At 31.7% G+C, this 22,658-nt stretch overlaps 1 protein-coding gene across 4 annotated transcripts in view; it reads left to right on the top strand.

Moving 5' to 3' along the window:
- Positions 1 to 22,658, top strand: part of LOC119636673 (matrix metalloproteinase-2) — a 394,606-nt gene that overhangs the window by 277,846 nt on the left and 94,102 nt on the right. The window contains exon 1 of one of the 4 annotated variants that reach the window (XM_038032206.1): positions 9,651 to 9,674. The exons of the other annotated variants lie outside the window; for them this stretch is intronic. Coding sequence (XP_037888134.1) covers positions 9,666 to 9,674 — 9 coding nt within the window. The 5' untranslated portion in view covers positions 9,651 to 9,665. Of the gene's footprint in view, positions 1 to 9,650; positions 9,675 to 22,658 lie in introns of those variants that run through there. 4 annotated transcript variants of the gene reach the window in all.

The following is a 22,658-nucleotide window of genomic DNA, read 5'->3' as shown; positions in this document are numbered from 1 at the left end:
GAATATGAGTTCATATATGAATATGAATATGAGTTCATATATGAATACACGTGGGAACATAATTAGTAACAGGATATAGAAACGGGAATATGAATGCGAACGTTAATGTGAACGCGAACGCAAATGCAAATATGAAAGCAAGTGCAATCACTAATACGAATACGTATCGACCACAATAATCGATTGGTCTTCCTTACATCCTTATAAATGGAAAATAGTTTCACAACTCTATGCGCCCACGTTTAACAGTTCGCTTGGAATGATTTACATTTGATGTAAAGTTATTAACATTTTCTTTGCTTTTTTTTTCTTTTTTCATTTTTACCGGCAACAATTTTAAAATCAATGTCAGAATCTTGTCAGACATAAATTGCTTAATTTTGCATGTTTATTAAAATTTCCAAGTGGTATAAAACTTTCATGAATACGCAATGTATTATCACATATATGCACTGAAAAGACTTAACGTATATAGACGCATATGTGTGTGCAGTTGATGCACTCCCAGCATGTGTTAAATTTAACACCACATGTAACATTTATCATTGCAAAAACATGACGTTAAACGATTTGACAGTCAACGGCAGTAACAATGGCAACGATGATATAGATGAAAATTTTAATGACACTTTAGGTGCCTTAGAAGATCTGGAACTAAATGCATCTTTTTTTTCATTTTTTTTTTTTTGTTTTTTTTGTTCCATAAGTTCATACATATGATAATTAGGATTTATCTAGTGTAAGGGAGCGCTAGAGAGAAGGGTGAGAGATGATAAGAGAAGCAAAATAGGTTTACCTAAGATATATTTGCATATTTCTGCCACGTATTTTGCCTAAAGCATACAAATAAATTTCTATTTGAATTTCAAATGAGTTTAACAAATAAATGATGTCAAATTACATATTTTATGAACGCTGAAAGCTGAGAGAGAGAGAGAGATAGAGCCACGAAGAGAATGAAATTGAAATAATGACGAAGAGTACGAAAAATAGATAAAATAACTATTACTTTTAAAAACATATTTTAAGGATTAGGTGGGGAAATTATTATTATTTTTTTTATAGCATACTCATTAAGTTAAAAGTAAACTAGAAATCATAGTTTATAAAGTCACATTGATGAAACGGGAAATAAAAATAATAAAACTATTTCAATTAAAATTTAATTTAATTTCTTTCGTAGACGCAAAATATAAAAAAAAAATCTCAATGTTATATGGATATTTTAAATCTTTAATGTTCAGTTATATAACATTTATTAAACCTATTGAAGAGAATCATCTGGAGATTTCTATTTTATTCTGCATCTTAACGTTTTCTCTAAGACACTGTGACCACATAAATATATATAAATATATCTATATGTATGCATAGTAACTTTAGATGACTTTATCTATGTTTTCTATCCCTTCCATCCTGCACGAGTCTTCAAGTGATAAAATAATAATATCCGTTTGGTTACTGTAACGTTTTCTCTCTCTCTCTCTCTCTTTCTCTTTCTCTCATTTATTCATCTTCCTTTCCTCCTTTATATATATATATCTATATGTATAGTTATATATGTAACGTCTGTGTGCGTTTCTCGACATTAAAACCACAACCAGTGACATTAATATCAACTAAAACTCTGTGGAAATTTGTGACGAGCAAACGGTTGAATGCTAAAGTTATAATAAATGAAAAAAAAAGGGAAAAAAGCAAAAAAAAAATTTAAGTGAAAATTTAGGCAGACAGAGATAAGAGCAGAAAATTATTTTAATTGAATATAAAAACAGTTACGTATATAATATTAAATCCCAAAAGAGATTTGTCTTAGAATCTGCTTTAGGTTTGTTGAAAACCATAATTAAACGGATATGCCAAAAAAAAAAAAAATATAAAAAATAAAAACTTTCCTGTTGTTATTCTTCTTCTGCTTCTTCTATTACGTTTTATTAAATTATTTATATAAAGTTGAAATTGTAATTTATTATTAAAAGGATTTTCTTGATTACGCAAAACATAAATAAATAATTTATTTTCTCATTTTTTTGTATTTCTTTTAAGAGGAAATACTTCAATAGAAATGTAGACAGATAAGTAGACTAATTCCAAAGGAGGGGGGACTTGTAAGAATTTATTCAGGACACGCAAACAGTGACAAGTGTTGAAAATTTAAATAAACTAAACATATACATGAAATAATTTTATTTACATTACATAAATATGCTAATATGTATGTAAGTTTGTGTGTGTGTGTGTGTGTGTGTGTGTGTGTGTGTGTGTGTGTGTGTGTGTGTGTGTGTGTGTGTGTGTGTGTGTGTGTGTGTGTGTGTATGTGTGTGTGTGTGTGTGTTTGTGTACAGAAACACTTGAAGACAATGTATGCACTATTATGCAATTATACACTTTCATAAGAAATTTGCTGCTTTTATTATTTATTGTTGCACTTGTATTGCTCTCTTACCATAAAACTTTTATTTATCCCCCTGGCTGCAAAAAGTATCGGAGAAATTACAAACAAATATATATCAAAAGCTGAAAAAGAGCTTATATTGTCGTATGTCTAAAAGAAGGAAAAAGTTGTACAGGGAAAAAAGCTTTACGTCTGCGTTAAGCAAGGCTTTTGGCAATTTTGCTAAACAAGAATTCAATATATATGCTTATAAATATATATATATATATAATATCATGTAATGACATCTTGGAAAGCATTTCTTTGGAGTCCCTGGTTATAAATTTTCTCACTAATATGCGTTTATTTTTCTTGAAAAAGGTACCAGGGTCGTAGCCATTGTGAGTGCCGAGTCGGAAAGGACATAATGCTTACCAAATGCCGACCGGGCTGTGATTGTCATTTGCTTATCTCTTTTTCTTCTTGGTTCCTTTCTGACCGTCTACACGAATAGACGACATCCACTAAATAATTGATCTTATTAACCAAAAAAAAAAAGGAAAGTCTGTGGTAGCAACAGATAAGCAAAACTTGTTTTGGCAGCACTTTCTGACCAGAGGACGCGTAGAGATCACATTAATGAATCGAATCCCCTCAAGAGTTTGCTGATATAGAGACAGTTGTTAAGATCACCAAAGAATGTCTTCTATCACTTCTATATTCTTTTTTACTATTCCCTGCAATTACTGACTCTTAAGGCACTAAAAGAATGTTTTCAATAGAAGTCTGGTGACTAGAAGGCAAGAAAAACTAAGAAAACTTATTTCGGCTCAAGTCTTGAGAGGCTCTTCTCCGACGTTTGGAGCAAAGTTACGTAATCGAAGATAATTGCTAATATATGATTCGGATGCGGATAACTCGCGTCCCCATCTGGATTCACCACTGTTGGCAAACAAAATAAAAACAACCTTTATTAATAGGTTACTTCACGCCAAGAAAGAAAAGTGCCTAGTCGGACCAATATATCTGGTAACTTCTCTACTGGATGTAGATTGCACTGTTGCGGCACTTCATCTGCTCTTCGAAGAAAAAGTTTGAAGCTTTGTCACATTTCCTGCACTACATACAATGCCGATACATACACTTGCGTACAAGTCTATGTCTCTTAATAACTTCTAATGAAAATAAAAGTAAATAAAAACTTAAGCTTTTTACATTTGTAGAAAAGTGCTAAAAATGCAAATCTTTAATGCCACAGCATATGCTTATGCTGTTGTTATCTTTATGGAAATAATATGAAGTTTATGACTATAATAAGTCATCATCTGTGTGATATTATCAATCTATTAGAATCAGAATATTGTGATCGTTTCTGCTGTTAACAATTAAGTTGTGTAACGTAAAGGAATATTAATTTCTCTTAGTGGTTCTTAACCTTATAAAAAACCGGTTTAATGATTGACTGTAAAAGAGTAAAAATAATATTAAAAATATGTTTAAGGTGTTATTACTAACTTAAAACGTTTCCCCATCGGTGTCTTGTTTTCCTTTAGTAAAGTTTCAACCTTATGTCGCTTGTCTATTAGTTTTAATTGACTTTGACCCTTCAGGAAGTGAAAATCCTTTAATTTAATCATAAAAATTTTCCAAAAGTTTTTTTCACAGAAATACTCTTTCGATAATGACAACTAATGCTTTCAGATCCAGTAAGATATAAAAAAGTTAAACAATGCAAAAATATCACTCTTCTACGGCGCATGCCTCAATCTTAGGAATATTTCAATAAGATGGTCCTAGGGGTCATCCAAGGGAATCGTACTAATGAAAAATCCAAGTCAAAATAAGCTCAGAAAGAAACTTTTTTAGCTAGCTTTGTATTAGTGTTGGTAGAAATCAATCTTATTTTATCTTAAGAACTGCGTAAGGACATCATTACGCGATTATTTACTTGCACTCATATAAATGCTTAATAAAGTCTTTAATAATGCATTAAGTTAGCAAGAAAGAATTCATATGTTCTTAGCAATTAAATTGATAAGCATCTGTTATAAGTGAAAGGGAGAAAACTTCAAAATTGCCGGAGAATTCATTTTTACTAACTTTCTTTTTTTTCTTTCTTTTTTTACATACAAAAAAAACAAGCAGGAAATTGTTTAAAAAATATCTCCAAAAATTTTTTTTTTTTTTTTTTTTTTTTTTGTTGCTGTTGTTTTCTCGTTTTTTGCTGAGATTATTTTATGAGTAATCATTTGGCATTTACAAGTACACGCAAATGTATACATATATGCGTACATAAATGGAAATTCTTCTCTATTATAAAAGCAATAACAATTTCCAACATATTACTTGTCTGCCTGACAAAATAATTTCCATTGTTGTTGTTACTCGAGTAGTTGTTATGGCAATTTTCTATTTATTTAATTCTTATAAATAGTTAGACAAAATAAAAAAAAAATAAATAAAAAAAAAAAAAAAACTCTAGAAAATATTATTATAAAACCCCTTATGTTTGTCATCATGATAATCACTATCATAGGACATTCATATAATATTTAAAATTTTCTTTGTACACAATCACATGCATATACACATCGACATATTCTCTTTTATATATAGATGACATTTTTGTGTGTTCTTTAGTTAATAGGAAGTGTTGTAGCAATAAAAAATCAGTTTATGAAAGCTTTCCTACATAAGTTTGTTGTGTGCGTTCATGTATGCATACATATCGTATACGTAATAATTTATGAAATTTATTAAAGCCTCAAGTTATGCAACACTAAACGTCCAAATGTAGAAATAATATCTTGTGGTGAATAACGTTCACACTTCTTTTGCTTATAGTTATTAAAAGAAGTCAAGACGGCCAGACTGTGTATGCATCATAAAAAAAAAAAAAAAAAAAAACACATATATAGGTTACAAATACATTTACATATGCTTTATATAAAATATACATATAAGGATATATATATATATATATATATATATATATATTTTATGCATATTCTGCTACGGTCGTAATATTTTATATTTCTTAATTAAAACTTTATAACCCACAAGTAAAAACAATAAAATCTATAATAGCATGAAAAAGTAATTCTACTTTTAATGGAAAATTTCGTTTCGTTCACAATTTATATGTATTTGACTACCATTTGCTTTTTTTTTTGTGTTTTTTTTTTTATTTTTTTTATTTTTTTACAATTTAATGCATATCACGAGAGATTAAATGCAGAAAATACTATTGATATATAAAGAACATTACACACTTTATTGTAGAATGCGTTACCGCTGCTGATTACGTATGTCATGTACATTTAATGTGTTTCTTGAGTAATATTTTATTCTTGAGTATACTTTTTGATTAACGATAGCGCTAAAAATACTCAAAGATACTAACAATTTCCATATTTTATTGACGAATGAAAATGCTATAACATACGATCTCATTGTGATGCCAAATAACGGTAAGTGCTATAGCATTTTAATTTTAAAAGCAATTATTATAGCCTTCGACACTTATGTACGGATGTATACAACATCGAGAGAGACTTCGGATAATCGAACCTTTTAATATTATGATCGTTTCAGCATCGTTTTCTGTATCTGTATCTAAACTTGTCTGTGCGTCTGTCCGTCTTGTAGGCTCCTGATAAATCTACAGGTCAAGGCAATTATTGAGATCAAAGATAAACGCATGGAAAAATGGTTCGGAGCGGACCACTTTCCCACCACTTTTCGATCACTTACCATACGTATTATTCTGAACAGTTATTATATTAATAATATTATATATTGTATATAAAATGAAGTGGTCTTGGGTATTTAATGGTGGCCGATCCAATCGACTTATTTCGGAAATCTAGTGTGAAAAAAGGTCAAGAATGCTTTCAAACTTAGATTTGTGCACGTTTGCACAACTTAAACTGAGCTAAGCCAAATTAATTCATGTTCACACATATCGAAGTGGGTGCGTGTTTTCACGTGTAACAGTGACATCCAAACATTGTAGGGTGGCCTATTCTGATCGAGAATGAATGTGAATATTTTTGGTTCGGTCTTCCGTTTACCGTCTCAAGTAATTTGTTTAATATTTTTAAGTGACTTGAAAGTCAATATGTTTAGTTGGCCCAAAAAAAAAAAAAAACGATTCTTCTTACTTTACCTTAAACTGCTTAATGCTACTATTATTTTCTTGTACTTTTTTGTTGCTTTTTTTAATAACTATTCTTAATTAGATTAGAGCCGCAGTATCTCTATCATTTTCAACATTCCATAGAATTTCAGCTAAAGGTTTTTATTAACGTTCTCGGGAGAGCTGCTTAAAACGTTTTTGTTTTGTTCAATTGAACCAATTTGCACCCGTTTTGTAACAGTTTTTTTTCCCAAACATAAAAAGTTTTTGGGTTAAGATCGACAACGTTGTTTGGCAACATTTTTTTTTTAATCCTACACCTTTCACCGGAAAGCAACTAATAGATTAAGTATTTTTCTGGTTTTCCTTTTTCTTAAGACGGAAAATTACGACATATAAGGATACGGTCGCGAAGGTTTAAAACAAGGAGATTTTTTTCCTTTTTTGTGGGAACTATCCCCGTTTACTTTTTAAAAAGTTTTTTTTTCTAAAATTTTTATTATCACATCACTCGCTCGGTATCCGATCTAACACATATCTAGCAACACTGTTGACAGGCCCATATGATTCCTGTACAGTACCAATTTTCAAACAATAGTCGTCAAAATTCTCAAAGTTAGTTTACACATATCGCTTGATAGTCGGTGCTGTCTGGCAACGAAATGCGTCTCTCAACAGTGATGCCATGTATGCGTCAAACAGGGGAATTGTTGGGTGATGATCCAAATAAATGTTTAAAAATGAAGTTTTGATAAATTCCTTGAATAAATTCACAGCCCATTGAAATTTCGTAGAAAATGTTCTTGTCTGATGAGTATATTAGCTGAAGGACGCTCTTAGGTTTTACCGTTACTCCCCTACACCTATTGTCTTTGCTCGCTGCCAATTACGTTATGTGATTTTAATAATATTCGGTTTTCCACTTACCTGAAGACAGCATCGCGCCATCTGCCCTATAGTTCTCATTTATCATCAATTAGTATTTTTTTTATGCCCGCCTTCGAAGATAGCCAATGTTGTATAAAAAAAGATTTTCGATCAGATTTCCCTGCCAAAAAGACGCATCGTTTGATGCGTAAAAAGCTTAGAGACAAACTGCACGTAATAGGTTTTTATTAATCACCCTTGTGACGTTGAGCAAAGGAAAGCAATATTGAAGAAATTTAATAAAAACACTTTAATAAATGGATAAATATGTTTAATGAATAAAAAATTTAATAAACAAAAACAAACTTATTGTGTATGATTGGACCGTGTTACCAGAAAACATGTCTCTGATAAAGAAACTCAGGTATATTTAACAGAGTGACCGAAGTTGTGCTCTGCGCTCATAAATCCATGAAATGTCATGTGAGATCCTGCAACTGTTTCTTTCCACTAAACGTTACACCACTTACTGCTTGCAAATACATAAAATGAATGAATTTATCGATACACTCAAGACAAAGTGTCGATATGTGCTGCTTGGCTATTAGTGGACGATATACATATAGTGCGTTATTTATGTTTTTGTTTATCCTATCGTTGGGTCATTTTTATTTCCTTACTGACAACTTTTCTGCTTTTTAATTTTGCAGATAATTACATAAAATTTAAAAAGCCATTGCTTTATTGAATAATGCATGTCATCCAGGTAATGTTCATTTCATGCGTTGAATTCGCTTTTTCGCTTTTAATTAGTGATACTTGCTCTCAGCTTGCAAAGAGGCGAATTGTTGTTGGGATCATGCGGCGCTGAGAAAGTTAAGAACTACAATCTGTTCACTAAAAAATGAGATTTTAATCTTAGCTACTGCATCACTTTTCTTCTGCAAATAATCCATTCTCTACGTTTGCAGTACACCTCTTATTTTATTGACTTACGCAAATAAGGTTCAAAGGTAAAAAATCCACAGTATGGTGAGCCAAACATTAAATACTTTACATCGACTCGCTAATTGCAGTTACTCGCGTAATGACTTTTCGCAGTAGGACGTTATATGATCCGATCCGAATCATTTTCAGTGACAATCGGCTTTGGGCCAAATTTCATCAAAATACTTAAAATATTGGTAACTGTAGATTGAACACAAGAAAACAAGCCGGACAAGGCAGACTTAGAATCACTTTCTGAATCGGTTCATAAAATGAAAAATGAATTTTTATCAATCAAATCCTTGTTGGTGTTGCATACTTGAAGCGGCCGCTATAGCCTATGTCAAGTCCTTCTGAGTGCTTTATACATCTGCACAAACTTAATACCCTTGTACCACCAATGGCGTAGACTACATATAATGAATTAATATAAAATTACCCTTGATTAAGAATTGACAGATGTATGCAGCAGTAACTAGTGCACAGTTAAAGACCGCGACCATAAAGATATGATCTCATTTTAAGGGAAAAGAGTATACGCGACGAAAGAAGTAAATAAAATTTTTATATCTAACTTTTCCCACTAAAAAGGGAATAATCATTGATGCATTTATAAAACACATTTTGAAAATTTCCTGACACATTATGAAGGAAGAAAGCAATAACGAAATCAATTTTTATCGAAAACATTAAAAAGAGAAACATAAAAAAATTTCCAACTGATGGAAAAGAAAAAATTATGTAATTTTGACGTTGGATTTTTATTACATGGAAAACTCACTAGAAGAAATATTTGAATTTATTTCTAAGGGTCGCCCTTAACTCAAGTGAATGTTTGTTGAATACCAAAATATTGAATGATATCGTTTTCTCATTCTCCCTCATTCTGTATATTTTCTCTCTCTATTATTAGTATATAAAGAAATTATTAAAAAAAGGGTCAAGTAACTCACACTTACTATTATTATTATTATTTTAAAATAATTTCATAAACTTTATATAAATATAATGTCATCAATTTTCTTGATTTTAGAGTTGTCAACATTATGCACTTAAAAATTTCGTTTCTATTATTCTTCACATTTTATGTCGCACATTGTAAATCATTTGCACTGATTTAATATTTAATGTGCATATGTATGTGTGCGTATGTGTGTGTGTGTGTGTGTGTACATATATATATATATTATATTTTCATTTTCTCTCTCTATTTTCTTTTATAGGTAAGTGTTCTTAAAATGATGACACACCTATGCACAGGGATCCATGCAAATGCATCCGTTTTTTTCCCACCTTTTTATGCAGAGTGTAAGTGTGAATAAATGTTTTATTGTTATTCCTTTTTTGTGAAGACCAAAACAAAAACAAAAAAAACGTCTAAAAAATTATATTCGGTCATCACCGAATTTTTTATATCCATCATAATTATGCTATTTTTGGAAACTTATATCGTATGCCTGTTATAGTTTATGAGCGATGAGCAAGAAAGGGAGGGAAAGTGAAAGTATTTATTGTCTTTGCTACAAGCGTGTGGGCGTAGTGAGCATGTTCTCCGAAAAGTTGGGATCAATTTCAAATTCTTCTGCAAATTTGTAAGCCATGCCTGCAGTTCTACGAACGGAAGAATGTTTACCCCAGATACTAGACAGTTGTGCAGGCAGACAAATCAACAAATGGACGGACGGAAAGTTGAAACTGGCCAAGAATTTATATACTTTTTATGGGGTCTTTGAAGCTTGCATCTGTGGATTACAAAGGTTTGGAAAAAAAATATTACAATATGATGTACAATAAAACTAAGTAGGCGTGGCCGTAGAATATACGTTTAAATTTTTGTAGACTTACCTCTTGCAGTTTATGCAGTAATGGGCAAAAAACCAATTTTCAATTTTTTTTTTTTTTTTTGAAAAGCAAAGGCATTCTCAGTTAACTTGATACTGTAGGCGTGTCCTCAACCGATTTGGCCCTTTTTTAATACCCCACCTGCATGCGAGAACTTCCAATATTTCTGCTAAATGCGAAGTTCGTAACTTCATTTTTGCGGCGAGGGGAATACTTACAAGAGACGTGGTACAGACGGCCAGAAACCCATGTGGACAGAGCGGTCTTGATTGAGAATTTGATGCTAATCAAAAATATACATATATATTTTGCGGCGTCTCTGAAACTTGCTGCTGGCCATTGCAAACGTTTTGACAAAATGAATATACCCCTCGTGCTTCGGTGATGGGTATGAAAAGAACACCGAAAATTACTTGCATTGCGCCAGGCCACAGTTAACGAAAACAAATGCAAAATGGGAAAAAAATGACTGAAAAATAAACGTAAAAGAGAAAAATCCATTTGTTGCCTTTCATAAAGTTGCAGACAAAAGAACTCATGTCGCCAAAAGTTCTCTGTATATGAAAGTTGTAATTAATTATAAGAAAAATTCTTATGCTCTTGTCCACGGGCTGTAAGCAAAGTATGTGATGTGCTTCTCCTACCATAAAGCATAAAAGCATTACTAAAAATAATCAACTTGACCCTGCAGTATTGCAGAGAGACACTCAGCTCAAATCGGTCATATCCATGACTACAGAGAAAAATGCGACAAAAAAATTGTAATCGGCTTGAGTTAAATTTTTTTAAAAAAAATCATTAACTTTCTTATTATATTTGATTGCGAAATAAAGTCAAAATGTTTCATTCAAATGATTTGAAACATTTACATGAGCTTTAAAACATAGTCCTACATAACTTAAGCAACACCTTAGCAAAAATATTCGAATTACTTTCAAAAAGTATTTGATAAACATTCTCAAAGCTTTACTCACAAAGCCAGGAGAAAGTTTTGAGCTCATAATTACAGTTTAGACCGGCAAAAAGGGAAACTAATCCAGATTTCGAATATAAAAACGTGAGCCACATATCAGGGCCGACATCAAGTATAAAATTCCAACTCTTTTGACTTTAGAGAGTTTCAGCTCAGCCGACTGCATAGTCCTAAAATCCAACTTAGAAAACCCATTCGTACCTTCCCAGACGATCGTTACATCTTACTTGCCATCAATACTTAAGAATATATTATTATCCTTAACTTTGCATTTATAGCAGATGTCGGCAGCAAATTGCTTGCTATTCCTTTGTAGGAAGAGACGAAAAGAAGAGAAAACAAAAAAGATGTCCACTTTAGGTACAAATATAAATTATATATAACTATGTTTATTCGAAATTAGCATTCGCATCAGCTCTCAGGAGGATTTTCCCTTGACCGGGATTTGCATGTCTCATGCATAATTAACGAAAGCCTTTAATCTCCAACAGTATTGTTATGTAAAAACGACTCTTCTGTGGTTTTATATTTCATTCGTATATTTTTGTACCCATCACCGAAGGAATTCCCTGAAGGCAGAAGGAAGCTTTAGGGATTCCAAACCGATGTAAGCATCTCCATCAATCCACCAGACAGACAGTCCACCTGTAAGCATTCGCCTGATCGCAAAAATTGACCTATCGGCTTTAAATTTGGGCAAAAACATTGCAAGTTCTTGTACGCAGGTTGGTATCCAAAATGGTACAGATTGTTTAATGGACACGCTCGCAATGATGCTCAAATTGGCCATATATCTGTTTCTCTAGGCAAAACTTAGTGAATTGTTGTTTATATTATTATTCGTAAATTATGAATAATGGAAATGTGAAACTTTATATATCTACTTAATGGAGGATCCTGCTAACCATGTGAAAAAATGAAAGAAATCCGTCACGCACGCGCAAAGTTATATAAGTAATAAAAATTGTATTTTTTTTTTTTACTTTTTTGACATTTTCTGCTTACTACTACTCATACAATGATGAAAATCATTCTGAACATTCCTCAAATGAAGATGTATTGTCTGCGTAAAATAAATGTGATGGACGCCACAACGATCGAATAAAAGTACTTGAAGAGTAGAAGATGGCAAGTTAAGTGTGTTCGTTGCAAACTAAACTTCACGGACGTCATGGCAACCGATTTATCGATATGGGTATTAAGTAAAAGAATTTGAACAGTGGATATAGAATGGGAAACGGTCTCTTGGTCATAAGCTACGACAGACGTGTGATATTTTGTTCTAGAAAAATAAAAAATGCAGCCACGCCCACACAATCTTATAGAGTACGGTAATTTAGTTTTTCCCTTTTTTTTTAGCCTTTTTTAGGATAACGGCGAAGGATGGAAAAGATTCTGTCTCGACAGAATATTCACTTATTTGCTTTGATTACGACCCTATTACTCGACTGTAAATCTTTAGTATCGCGTAGATTTTATTTACAATGCTTAGTTACAAGGATGTTGTTATATACATGAACTTATATAAACAACGTGTCAATGCTTCTTATGAATGCTTCTTAATTCGAATGTCACGATTCAACTGTTTTTGGCTTAAGCAAACATTTTGCTTATATATCCTTTTGAAAGCATGTCACCAATACCAGATTTCGTCCTGACATTTTCGTTAATCCTTTTACCTGTTGAATTTCCTGCAAATTGTTGTTAACATTTTCGTAAGTCTTCTTTACTTTATGACGTCGGTCGGTAAAGCATTGCAAATCTGTATATACTGTGGTCATTTTCAGCAATTTCGTTTCCTAGAAAATAGGGCACTTTTCATGCGCACTTATTTTATCAAGCGTGCGATATCCGTGACAACATGCATATAGTGTACTAAGTAGAGCATAGTAAAGCCCGTAACGTTAACGCAAAAGCAGATAAGGAAATGTGACTTAAAGCTTTTTTATGCATTATGTTCCCTTAAAAAAAATTTCTAAATCTACAGATTTTTTCTTTAAGCATATACTTATGCAATTCGAGGAAAGCTTCAAAGGAATCAAAAAACACAAGGCAGTATTTTTCCACTTTCAAAAACCTAATAGTGAATGCAATTATTTCGGGAACATTTTCGCTTCTTTGAATTTCTGTACGTGGACTAACATTAACACTAGACTTGTTACATCCGTCAACTTGACGGCTATAAAGCTTAAGTTTACACTTAAAAATTCTGCATAAGGAAGTAGATATCATGAGTTGTTATACACACTCGTGCAAATAAATATGTTTGCTCTTTGTTTCTTAAACACTGCCATTCAGAAGTTATTCGTCAATTTCTAAGACATTTCGATAAAGTTTGGTACAGTGACGTGTTTTGACCCAGTACCGAGAGCTATTAAAATGGTTCAAATCGGCCCACTTTTTCGACTACTCTCCATATAATCTCTTATACTAAAAAGTAATTCTATGGAAAAAAACTGCGATTTTCAAAATTTCTCCACAAAAGTAGCTAATTACTTAGGCATTCTAAATTGGTATACAAATTTTGAACTGGCTAGGGGCATTTTTGAATCTCCTCTCATATAACGAAAACTGAAGTTCATGCGACAAAAAGGTGTAATTTATATCATAATAGCAATTTAGCACAAAAAAAATTAACTATCCCAATTTTGGGCCATAGCGACCTATTTCTGGATCCTACCCTCATAAGAAATTTTGAGAAAATTAATAGAGCAGAAAAGTGTAAGCTTAAACAGGTGATGATGACAAATTGACCATCTACGTCTATTTCTGGATCCCGTCCCATGTAAGAATTAAACTTAAGTCGCGTTTTGAGTCTGCTGCCCCATAAATACGTACTTGAAAAATTTGCCTTGATAAAGAAACAAGATACAACTTTTGTGTTCTCTAATAACAATAAGAATTGTGTCGGACAATGCGGTGCAGGATAGTTAACGGTCAGCTTTGCCCGACTATAATGTTCTCACTTGTTTTCTTATATGTTTGTATTAATTCTCTATAGTTTCAAGACTTTTTTTCATTCAACTCGCAATTAAGTTAAGTCTTCCAATGTATGAATTGCGCAGCTCAAATAAATCTTCGCTGTAGATGAATTCTGTATCCAAGGAAATTAAACTACATTTAAAGTGACATCAGCCAATATATGGATTTTGACACCATCGATAAATCCATTTGATTTTTAGGTAGCACCAGCCTTCAAACGAATTATGTCAACATGTGGTGACATTCTGATACCATTAGTTGTTACCACTTGTTACCGTCTCCCTTTTTACCGTAGTTTCAATGACGATAATATTGCAGAAATTTAAATTTCGTAATCAATTTATCAATCCATCATATCATTATATCATTTAAAAGATTCTCTTATCTTTAAATCTTTCATTAAATGAAAGCGGGGTCTCTTCAAGTTTTCCGTTGTTTTAAGAACAAAAAACTTAAACGGCTGTCTGCAATAATTTATACGATAAGATTTTATATGGCGTGCATATGAAAGACCCAAGTTTCCCGGAACAACATCATGTACATACTATTAGCAATGCCGTCATTAAGCTGTAAAATTTACGAATCATCTCATATATGAATAATTTCAACAAATTTTCTCACGTTTGCTATCTTCTTTAATATATTGCACGCATTCTTAAGTACACGATTTAAATCAATTTGAGCACATCCGTGCGTTCAATCCTGGACCAACGCTTAGGAGGGTAAACCTAAAAGCTGACAAAGTTACGATTAGCAAATGCTTTGATGGTTTATGTTTAGTATGTCAGACGTGTTTTCTCACTTTTAGTGGATTACGTTGTGGGTCAAAAAAACAAAAAAAAATAAATAAATAAACATTAAATCTGTTTATATCCGCTTAAATTTTCATGCAGTATAAGTAGTTAATGCACGAATGTATTACTCATACGCCACCCCATTAAAATACGCTATAAGTATGCTACACTAATAGGAGTAAAATCCGTAATTTTCAGTAAACGATTGTAATCTTGAAAAATAAATGGCCCTTTCACCCACACACAAACACACACACACACACACACACACACACACGCCAACACATACACACCCGTCAAGCAAACATATAAACGACTGTCTTTAGACCAGAATAAAGTATAATTATAAAATGGCGTATAGTAAAACTTAAACTCAAACATATGCAGAAATCTTAATATGCTGCTTTTATTATTATGCTTTTATTATTACTATTATTGTTGTTGTTTTTGTTGTTTTTTGTTGTTGTTGTTGTTGTGTTAGGTTTTCTTCACATTTCATTCACTTACATAATCACCGGCAACAATGCCAGCGTTTAATGCTGTAGTACTACTGAGTTGGTTGGCTTTATTATCATAACAATTCGTCGAAATGAAAACTATAAACTTATATAACAACTGTAACAACAACAACAACAACAACAACAACAACACAATAAATACATGCCGTTACTCATGAAATGAGCATATTAACCATTTCTCTACTTGTTGTTGATGCTATTGTTATTTGTCGTTATATGCACACATATATTTGATTATGTGCACTATGCGTAAGTGTGCATGCATGTATATGTAAACATCTGTCGTATGCGTGCATCCATGAATGTGTGAAATAAAAGTCAAAGCATATGCACATGCATTTAATGTTATTTCATTCATTTCATGTTTTTCACTTGGTACCGCTCGCTTTTGTCTTTCCCTAAGGAAAAATAAACTATAAATGAATGTCACTTTGCTTGCATAACCCAAACGCGATGCACGTATATATATATATACGTTCATATATATATATATATATACGCCTATATTCATATTGTTTGTTGGCTAGCATAGCTGTTACGCTGCTACGCTGATGCCTGATGCCCTGCTTTATATGCTTCAGTTCTTCATTATAACAAATTTCTCGCTTCCTTGCTTTTCTATTCATAAAACATTTCTATGCATACTTAGATTTCTTATTACTTTAGAACGTAACGGCAACAGCAACAGCAACGGCAACGGGAGCTAACGAGTAATATAAACGGAAAAGAATGGCGAAAAATAGCTGAACGAATAAATGATTTTAACAAAAGATATATATGCTTATGCATGTTTGTATGTATGCATGTATGTATGTATGTACGTATATGTGTTTTCGTGAGGCTGTATGAGTAAGTGCGTATGCAATCGCAGGATTATAAAGCGTAATGTGCTTATATATATAGGCAAACATTACGACAACTATATATAGATATATATGTATATACATATAAATGATGTGGCAGCAACAATGAATGAGAAATATATAGTAAGTGCCGTAGAAAAATATAACAAAAAAAAAAAAAAAACAACATTTATATATATATATATATTATAGTTTTGAAATTCATAAATGTAATAAAAAAGAAGGCAAAGAATTTGAAATAAAAGTTCATAAATATATGAAATACATGCTCAGAGATAATAGTAAATTATGTACTATGTATGAACGAAGGAGTAAACGCTGCTTGACTTTTGCCTTTTGTAAAACACAGTCTTCTACTCTTCCCTTTCGTTTTTCTCTGCTTTCTCCTTTTTTTTTTATTTCTTACGTAAACAGAAATGCACACACATGTGTCCACCACACAACTTAGTGACATTTTGTTAATGCGTCAGAGACTATTTTTTTTTTTTTTTGTTATTGCATGTATTTTTAGTTGCAATTTATATATGATGTAAGTTGGAAAGCGTTGCTGTTGACGTATTCCGACTTATTTGACAGAATTATTAATTCAAGTGATGCTGACAGTTTATCTTATTATTTTTATTAGACTTCATATTAATGGGATGGTTAACGTTTTGTGTTTTCAAACTTTTTTTTATTTTTCAAAATCATTTTCTAGTTTAGGGGAAAAAATTGAAAAAAATTTCGCTTTTCAAATTATCTTAAGTAATGGAGAATAATTTAATGCCACTTTGTAAATTTCTCTCCTTTAATTTCCAAAAATTTCACACGAATGTCGAATCGATTTCTTTTTTAGACTTAAAAATTTTAATTTTTGCTCGTTTAAAAAAAGAAAAGAGTTAACTATCTGTCGAATGTATCCCACCTATGAATCGATTATGTGTAAGCTTCAAGTGCACATTTTTAATAACATTCTCTGGTGGAACATAGGGCTTCTTTTTTCAAAGGTTCACTTTAATGGATTGTATAAATAATTATAGTGAGATAGTTTGGTGTAAGAAAACTTTTTTTTCCTAAAGTTGTTGAAATGATTTTTCTTTATTAAAGGAATATTTTCCAAAAAAATGTTTCACATATTTCTTAAGAGGATTTAATTCTGATAGTACAGATGAAACTTGACGGTTGATATTGTGTTGAGAATCTTCTTCTGCTAAAAGCACAAGGCTCTATAGGCGATATAAAAAACTTAGACGTTTTTATTGGCGAAAAGTTGGCGGCACTTTTTCGTTTTTAAATTATTTTTGAAGTTTGTATTTAAAACACTATCAAAAATTGGTCAGATCGGATCACTTTTTTAATCATGTCCATACAAAGCCTTATTGTAAGAATTCATTATATAAATAACTGCATTAAATGAAATGATTGAGCCGCGTCCCAATACAATGCGTTCACTTGGTTTTGATTATTTAAACATCATAGCTAAAAATTAGAAGAAAACCCCTAGTTAAGAAAGAATACCTTAGTATTCTTAAAAATCGAATTACCATATACTAAACGTTTCCGAACCAAATTCACTTTGTTGTTATAGAGCTGAAGGGAAGTTTATGTATATATTTACATATATGTATTGTACTTACATATTGCATATGTACGCGTATACAAATGCTTTATATTATTGTAAGACGTATAACGTATAATTATCGATTCGATTCTACGTATCCAACTTATCTCAAGGAGCTCGATTCCAATAAGCTTTAACAGTTTCTATACGTTGTATGTGTACACAAGTGTTGCATTTCTTAAATAACGACTAGGCTTACTTTCGGAATCACAAAATGAATGACGTTGTATAGCGAAACGAAACAAGAGAGATAGATATAGAGAATAGCTCTCTGCCGCTTTCAGATTTCAAATTAATTACATACATATTTTAAATGTTTCAGCAAAGTGTAACAAACTACAATACTCCACATTATCTATATTAACTTTAAAACGATTGGCTGCACGCCCAATATATACAAGAAATATGATAATCGCCAAAATTGTTAGAAAAAATATTGGCCTCCATAGCTTTTCTATTTGCCTGATGAGCCTTTACTTTTAATCACAAAAAGTGGAAATATATTAATTCAATCATTTTGTTGACATGCACTAACCATCTTAATATAAACTGAATGCAAATCGAATAAATCAGTGGTTAATTATCGTACTTATCGTTGAGCACTTAAAAGGAAAACATTTACCAAAAGAGTAGAGAGAGAATTGTAAAAAAGAAATGAAAATCTCACTTTTTAGAATTTGAGAAATGGATGAGCAAAAGTATTTTAAATATTGCTGCATAAAATGCCATTTTGTGCTTTCTTAGATTAGAAATATCCCCGTAAGTTGTGAAGAACGCAGAATGTCTTGAGTATGGTCTCTAGCATCTTCATGCAACACTTCATTCCTTTGGGCTCTCACAATCAGTTGATCAATTTTTGACTTCGCATGCCACGATACGATAAGACTCTTTACAATAAGCTAATCATCTGCTTATAGATCTTTTGAGAAAAATTGATGGTAACTTGAATTCATCCTGTATTTTTATTTGACGGGATTCATTAATTTTTCCGTGAATCGTGAACCGGTAATTTCTACCTGCTTTCTATTTCTACCTGCTTTCATTATTTTCGCAACATACTAGGGCCTTTATCGACGAAATAACGTAGTTCTCTCATGAAAATGCCTTTTTTCATTTAATTGATTTTCTTAAGGATATTATGGTAGGCAATGCATTTTGTTGGAAAAGACTTAAAGCGTATATATAAAGAAAATATTGCAAACAAAAACTATAATCTAAAGGGTCTGTTTCGCTTTTTATAAGTGCTGTTTTACGTTTCTGTTACGATTGGCGCCTGTACCTTCCGGATTTCACATTAATTTACTGCAAATAAAAAATGCCACAATTTCTATAATCATTATAACTATTTCGTCTTTCGCAACGTTGCAAACGATTGTGTTCACTACCGCCCACAAATTAAGAATCATCCTACCTACCGTCTTAAATACAATTCTCTGTATTCATCATTTTCTCTATGCAACACTCTAGCTTAAAACTCTGCAAATGCAAAGAAAATTTCCTTTTTGAATTTCTTTAATAAAATCCTTCTCAAGAGATTTTAACTCAACTTAGAATGGATGGATAAGACGGTTATGATGATTGTCAATACCAGCTACCAAGGCAGGAAATTTAAAAGAGTTCTCTCAGACACCATTAGTGAGTCACAATTTGTATTATCTATTATTTATCCGGCTCTTTATAACTGTATCTATTTACCTCAGAACACCGCATAGCCGAAAGAACAAAGATTTGCGAGTGCCAAGTCCGTATTCGCGTCCGTATTCAAATCTCAGAGCAGCAGCCCCCTTATTTAGTGATAGCAATTTATGTAGCAACTTAGACTCATATTCGCTTTCGACTTTACCCAAAAGCCTAAAGGCTTTAAGCTTTGCTTGATGTTCGCGATCGATATTCTTCTCTACAAGACTCAACTCTACTGGATAGTGCTTAAGTAAGCCTAAAAAGATATTATAAAAACTGTTTACTTTGAAATTCGCTGCTGCTGCTGTTCTGTGTTGATGTTCTTCTGTATAACGCCACCGTTTACGTCCTTAATCTTGAAAATAATGCGGCTTAATTCGGCTGAATGTAAACTGTAGCCAAAATAGAATAAGTAAAATAATAATAATAATTGCAAGTAATGCCAATGAAAAATTTGCCTTTGAACAAAAATATCATCGTATTACGTAAATCCAAATCAAAAGCCACAATTGCTACTCCTTATAATTTATTTAAATAATTTCAATTAAATTAAATTAAAGCAAAATTTTAAACATTTTACCACACCACATAGGCAGCAACAAATTCCATTAATAATATTTTCCTTTATGCAAGAATTCTTTGCAAATAAAAATTTACATAAAATGAATTTTCTTCTTCTTCTTCTTTTTTTTTTTTTTTTTTTGCTTCCTTTTCCTTAATAAGAACTAGCGAGGCAACAACATTTTAACCACAAATTAAGATCTTAAACTGATTGGATAATGTAATGATAAAAACAATTAAACAACAGTGTTTTTTTTTTTTTTTTTTCTTTTCTTTAGATTACACTCTCGTCGTGTATACCACAAATATTGAAAGCAATGCAAAAAAATTTTTACATAACAAATTGTGTGATAACAAAAGCCATGCAATAATTGCTTTAGTTTTGCAGAAGAAGCAAAATATTTTGCAGAAAAAAACAAGAATTCAAGAATTCTTAACTAAACGACTTCAACTCAACGTAAACAGTAATTGCAAATTGCCCAAAGCTCAAAGTGAACGAACTAAAAAAAAAAATCTTTTCTCTTTTTTTTTTCTGTTCTTTTATTTAAATAAGTTTTTAGAAATAATTTAAGGCAAAAAAACAAAAAAAAAAAACAAAAAAAAACTATAAAAATGTTTACTCAGATATTCTGTTCATCATATTTTTAAGCCTTTATCAGTTGACGTTATTTTCACTTTAAGTATGTTTTATAATGCTGAGTGCAGTTAGCCCTCTAAAATATGCTACAATTATATACTTGTTGTTTAGGAAAAAGGCAATAAATGTGAAAAAAAAATATCCTCCATACACAAGGAAATGGCTTGAAATACTACCAGTCAAGTGGAAAAATTTCATTTCTGTTTTCGCCCTTTTACTGCTTCTCTCTCCCCTCTTTTATGTGTGTGTGTGTGTGTATTGGTGTTTTTTTCGTTAGTTCCGCTTACAAAATACTCCACATTTTCTCCTTAATTATGGCAGAAGTAAAGCCATAAAATATGCTTAAAATGTCATGACTTTTGCAAGAAATGTGTTAAAAAGAAAAGAAAAAAAAAACAAAAAAAAAACATTTACACTTTTTACATTAAGTTTAACGAAAAAATAGTTTGAAAAATTTTCGGGCACAAAAAATAAAAAAAAACTGAAAAAGATTTAAAAAACTTTTTTTTTATCTAAATGCTGCATATACTTACTTACATACAAATATATATATAGATAACTGAAAGATGCTTTTAAGCAAAATGTGCATCAATGCAATCAACTATCGCACATTTTTCCATACATAGCGTGTAAATTTATTTTTGAATATTATATTATGCCTCCGTGAGTAAAAATTTCCAGAAATATTGTTGCATTTCCCATTGCTTGTCGCTTCAGATTTCATGCATAACGTAAATTCACGCAATGTTTCACGTTTCATTTCCTTATTTTTTTTTTTACTTTTTTTTTTTGTTTTCTCTATATTTATCAGTAATCATATACTCTAAACGTAAAACTTTTATTTTTGTGGTCATTGCAAACTGCCATATAGTTGAAGCTTAAATTACATTACATTGCTTGAACGCAAGCGATGGTGTTTTTATTCTGCCTCATAAAATTGTCATCATCACTGCCATCGTCATCATGATTACAGGTAACACGTTAGCCCCCGAGGAATAGAAATTAGAAGAGAAAACCAAAAAATAAACTAAGAAAGTTATATTCGGCTGCGGCCGAATCGTCGGCACCCCTGGCATCCTTCTAATGAAGTAAACTCAAAGATAATGACAATTTAATACTCTGTAATATTGGATGGGCGTGGCCAATCGTTTTCATCTTTTTTGTGCAACTACTATGCTCACTCGATCATAGAGTACACAACTTTTTATTGCTGTAATTTATGAGTTACGGGGAAAAAGCTGTTCTCACTGCGGACGCGTTCATTGGTTCACTTTCAGTACTAGCCTGTGTGCAAGCACATTCAATGTTTTTTTTTATAAACTTGGAGCCGATCTCTTCATATTTGTAACCAGGAGAAAGTGTTTCGGGCGGACATTGCGCAAACATGTTCACATGTTCGAGATGAAGATGTACTTTGTAGTGGCTTGAAAATTGCGAAGGTTTTGATAAAACAAATATGCTTTGGTGGTGGCAGTAATAAGTACATATATATGTGTATGCATGTGTATATGTATATATAAAAGCATACCTGGAAGTATTCAGACGTTATAATCACACAATTTAACGCTTCGCATCATTTTTAGAATATTTTTTTGTTTTGAAATTATTGGCTCGTTAACTCGTTTTACTGGCATTGCATTTCGCGATATGTGGTCGATGATGATGATGATGATGATGATGATGATGTTCTAAGCTCTTTAGATTTAGAATTCATTTTTTTTTTTTTTTTAGAAATAATAAATTGATCGTTGCATATAAATAGCGCAAATTTTGTTTTGTATGAAAACAAAAAAAATAGTAATAAAAGGAGGCAGACAACTTGTCATGTTAAGACAGTAGAAT

The sequence above is a fragment of the Glossina fuscipes genome, unplaced genomic scaffold (genome assembly GCF_014805625.2).
Source record: "Glossina fuscipes isolate IAEA_lab_2018 unplaced genomic scaffold, Yale_Gfus_2 28, whole genome shotgun sequence".
Lineage (NCBI taxonomy): Eukaryota > Metazoa > Arthropoda > Insecta > Diptera > Glossinidae > Glossina > Glossina fuscipes.
The sequence above is the reverse complement of the archived record's forward strand: the minus strand, read 5'-3'. Positions and strand labels throughout refer to the sequence as shown.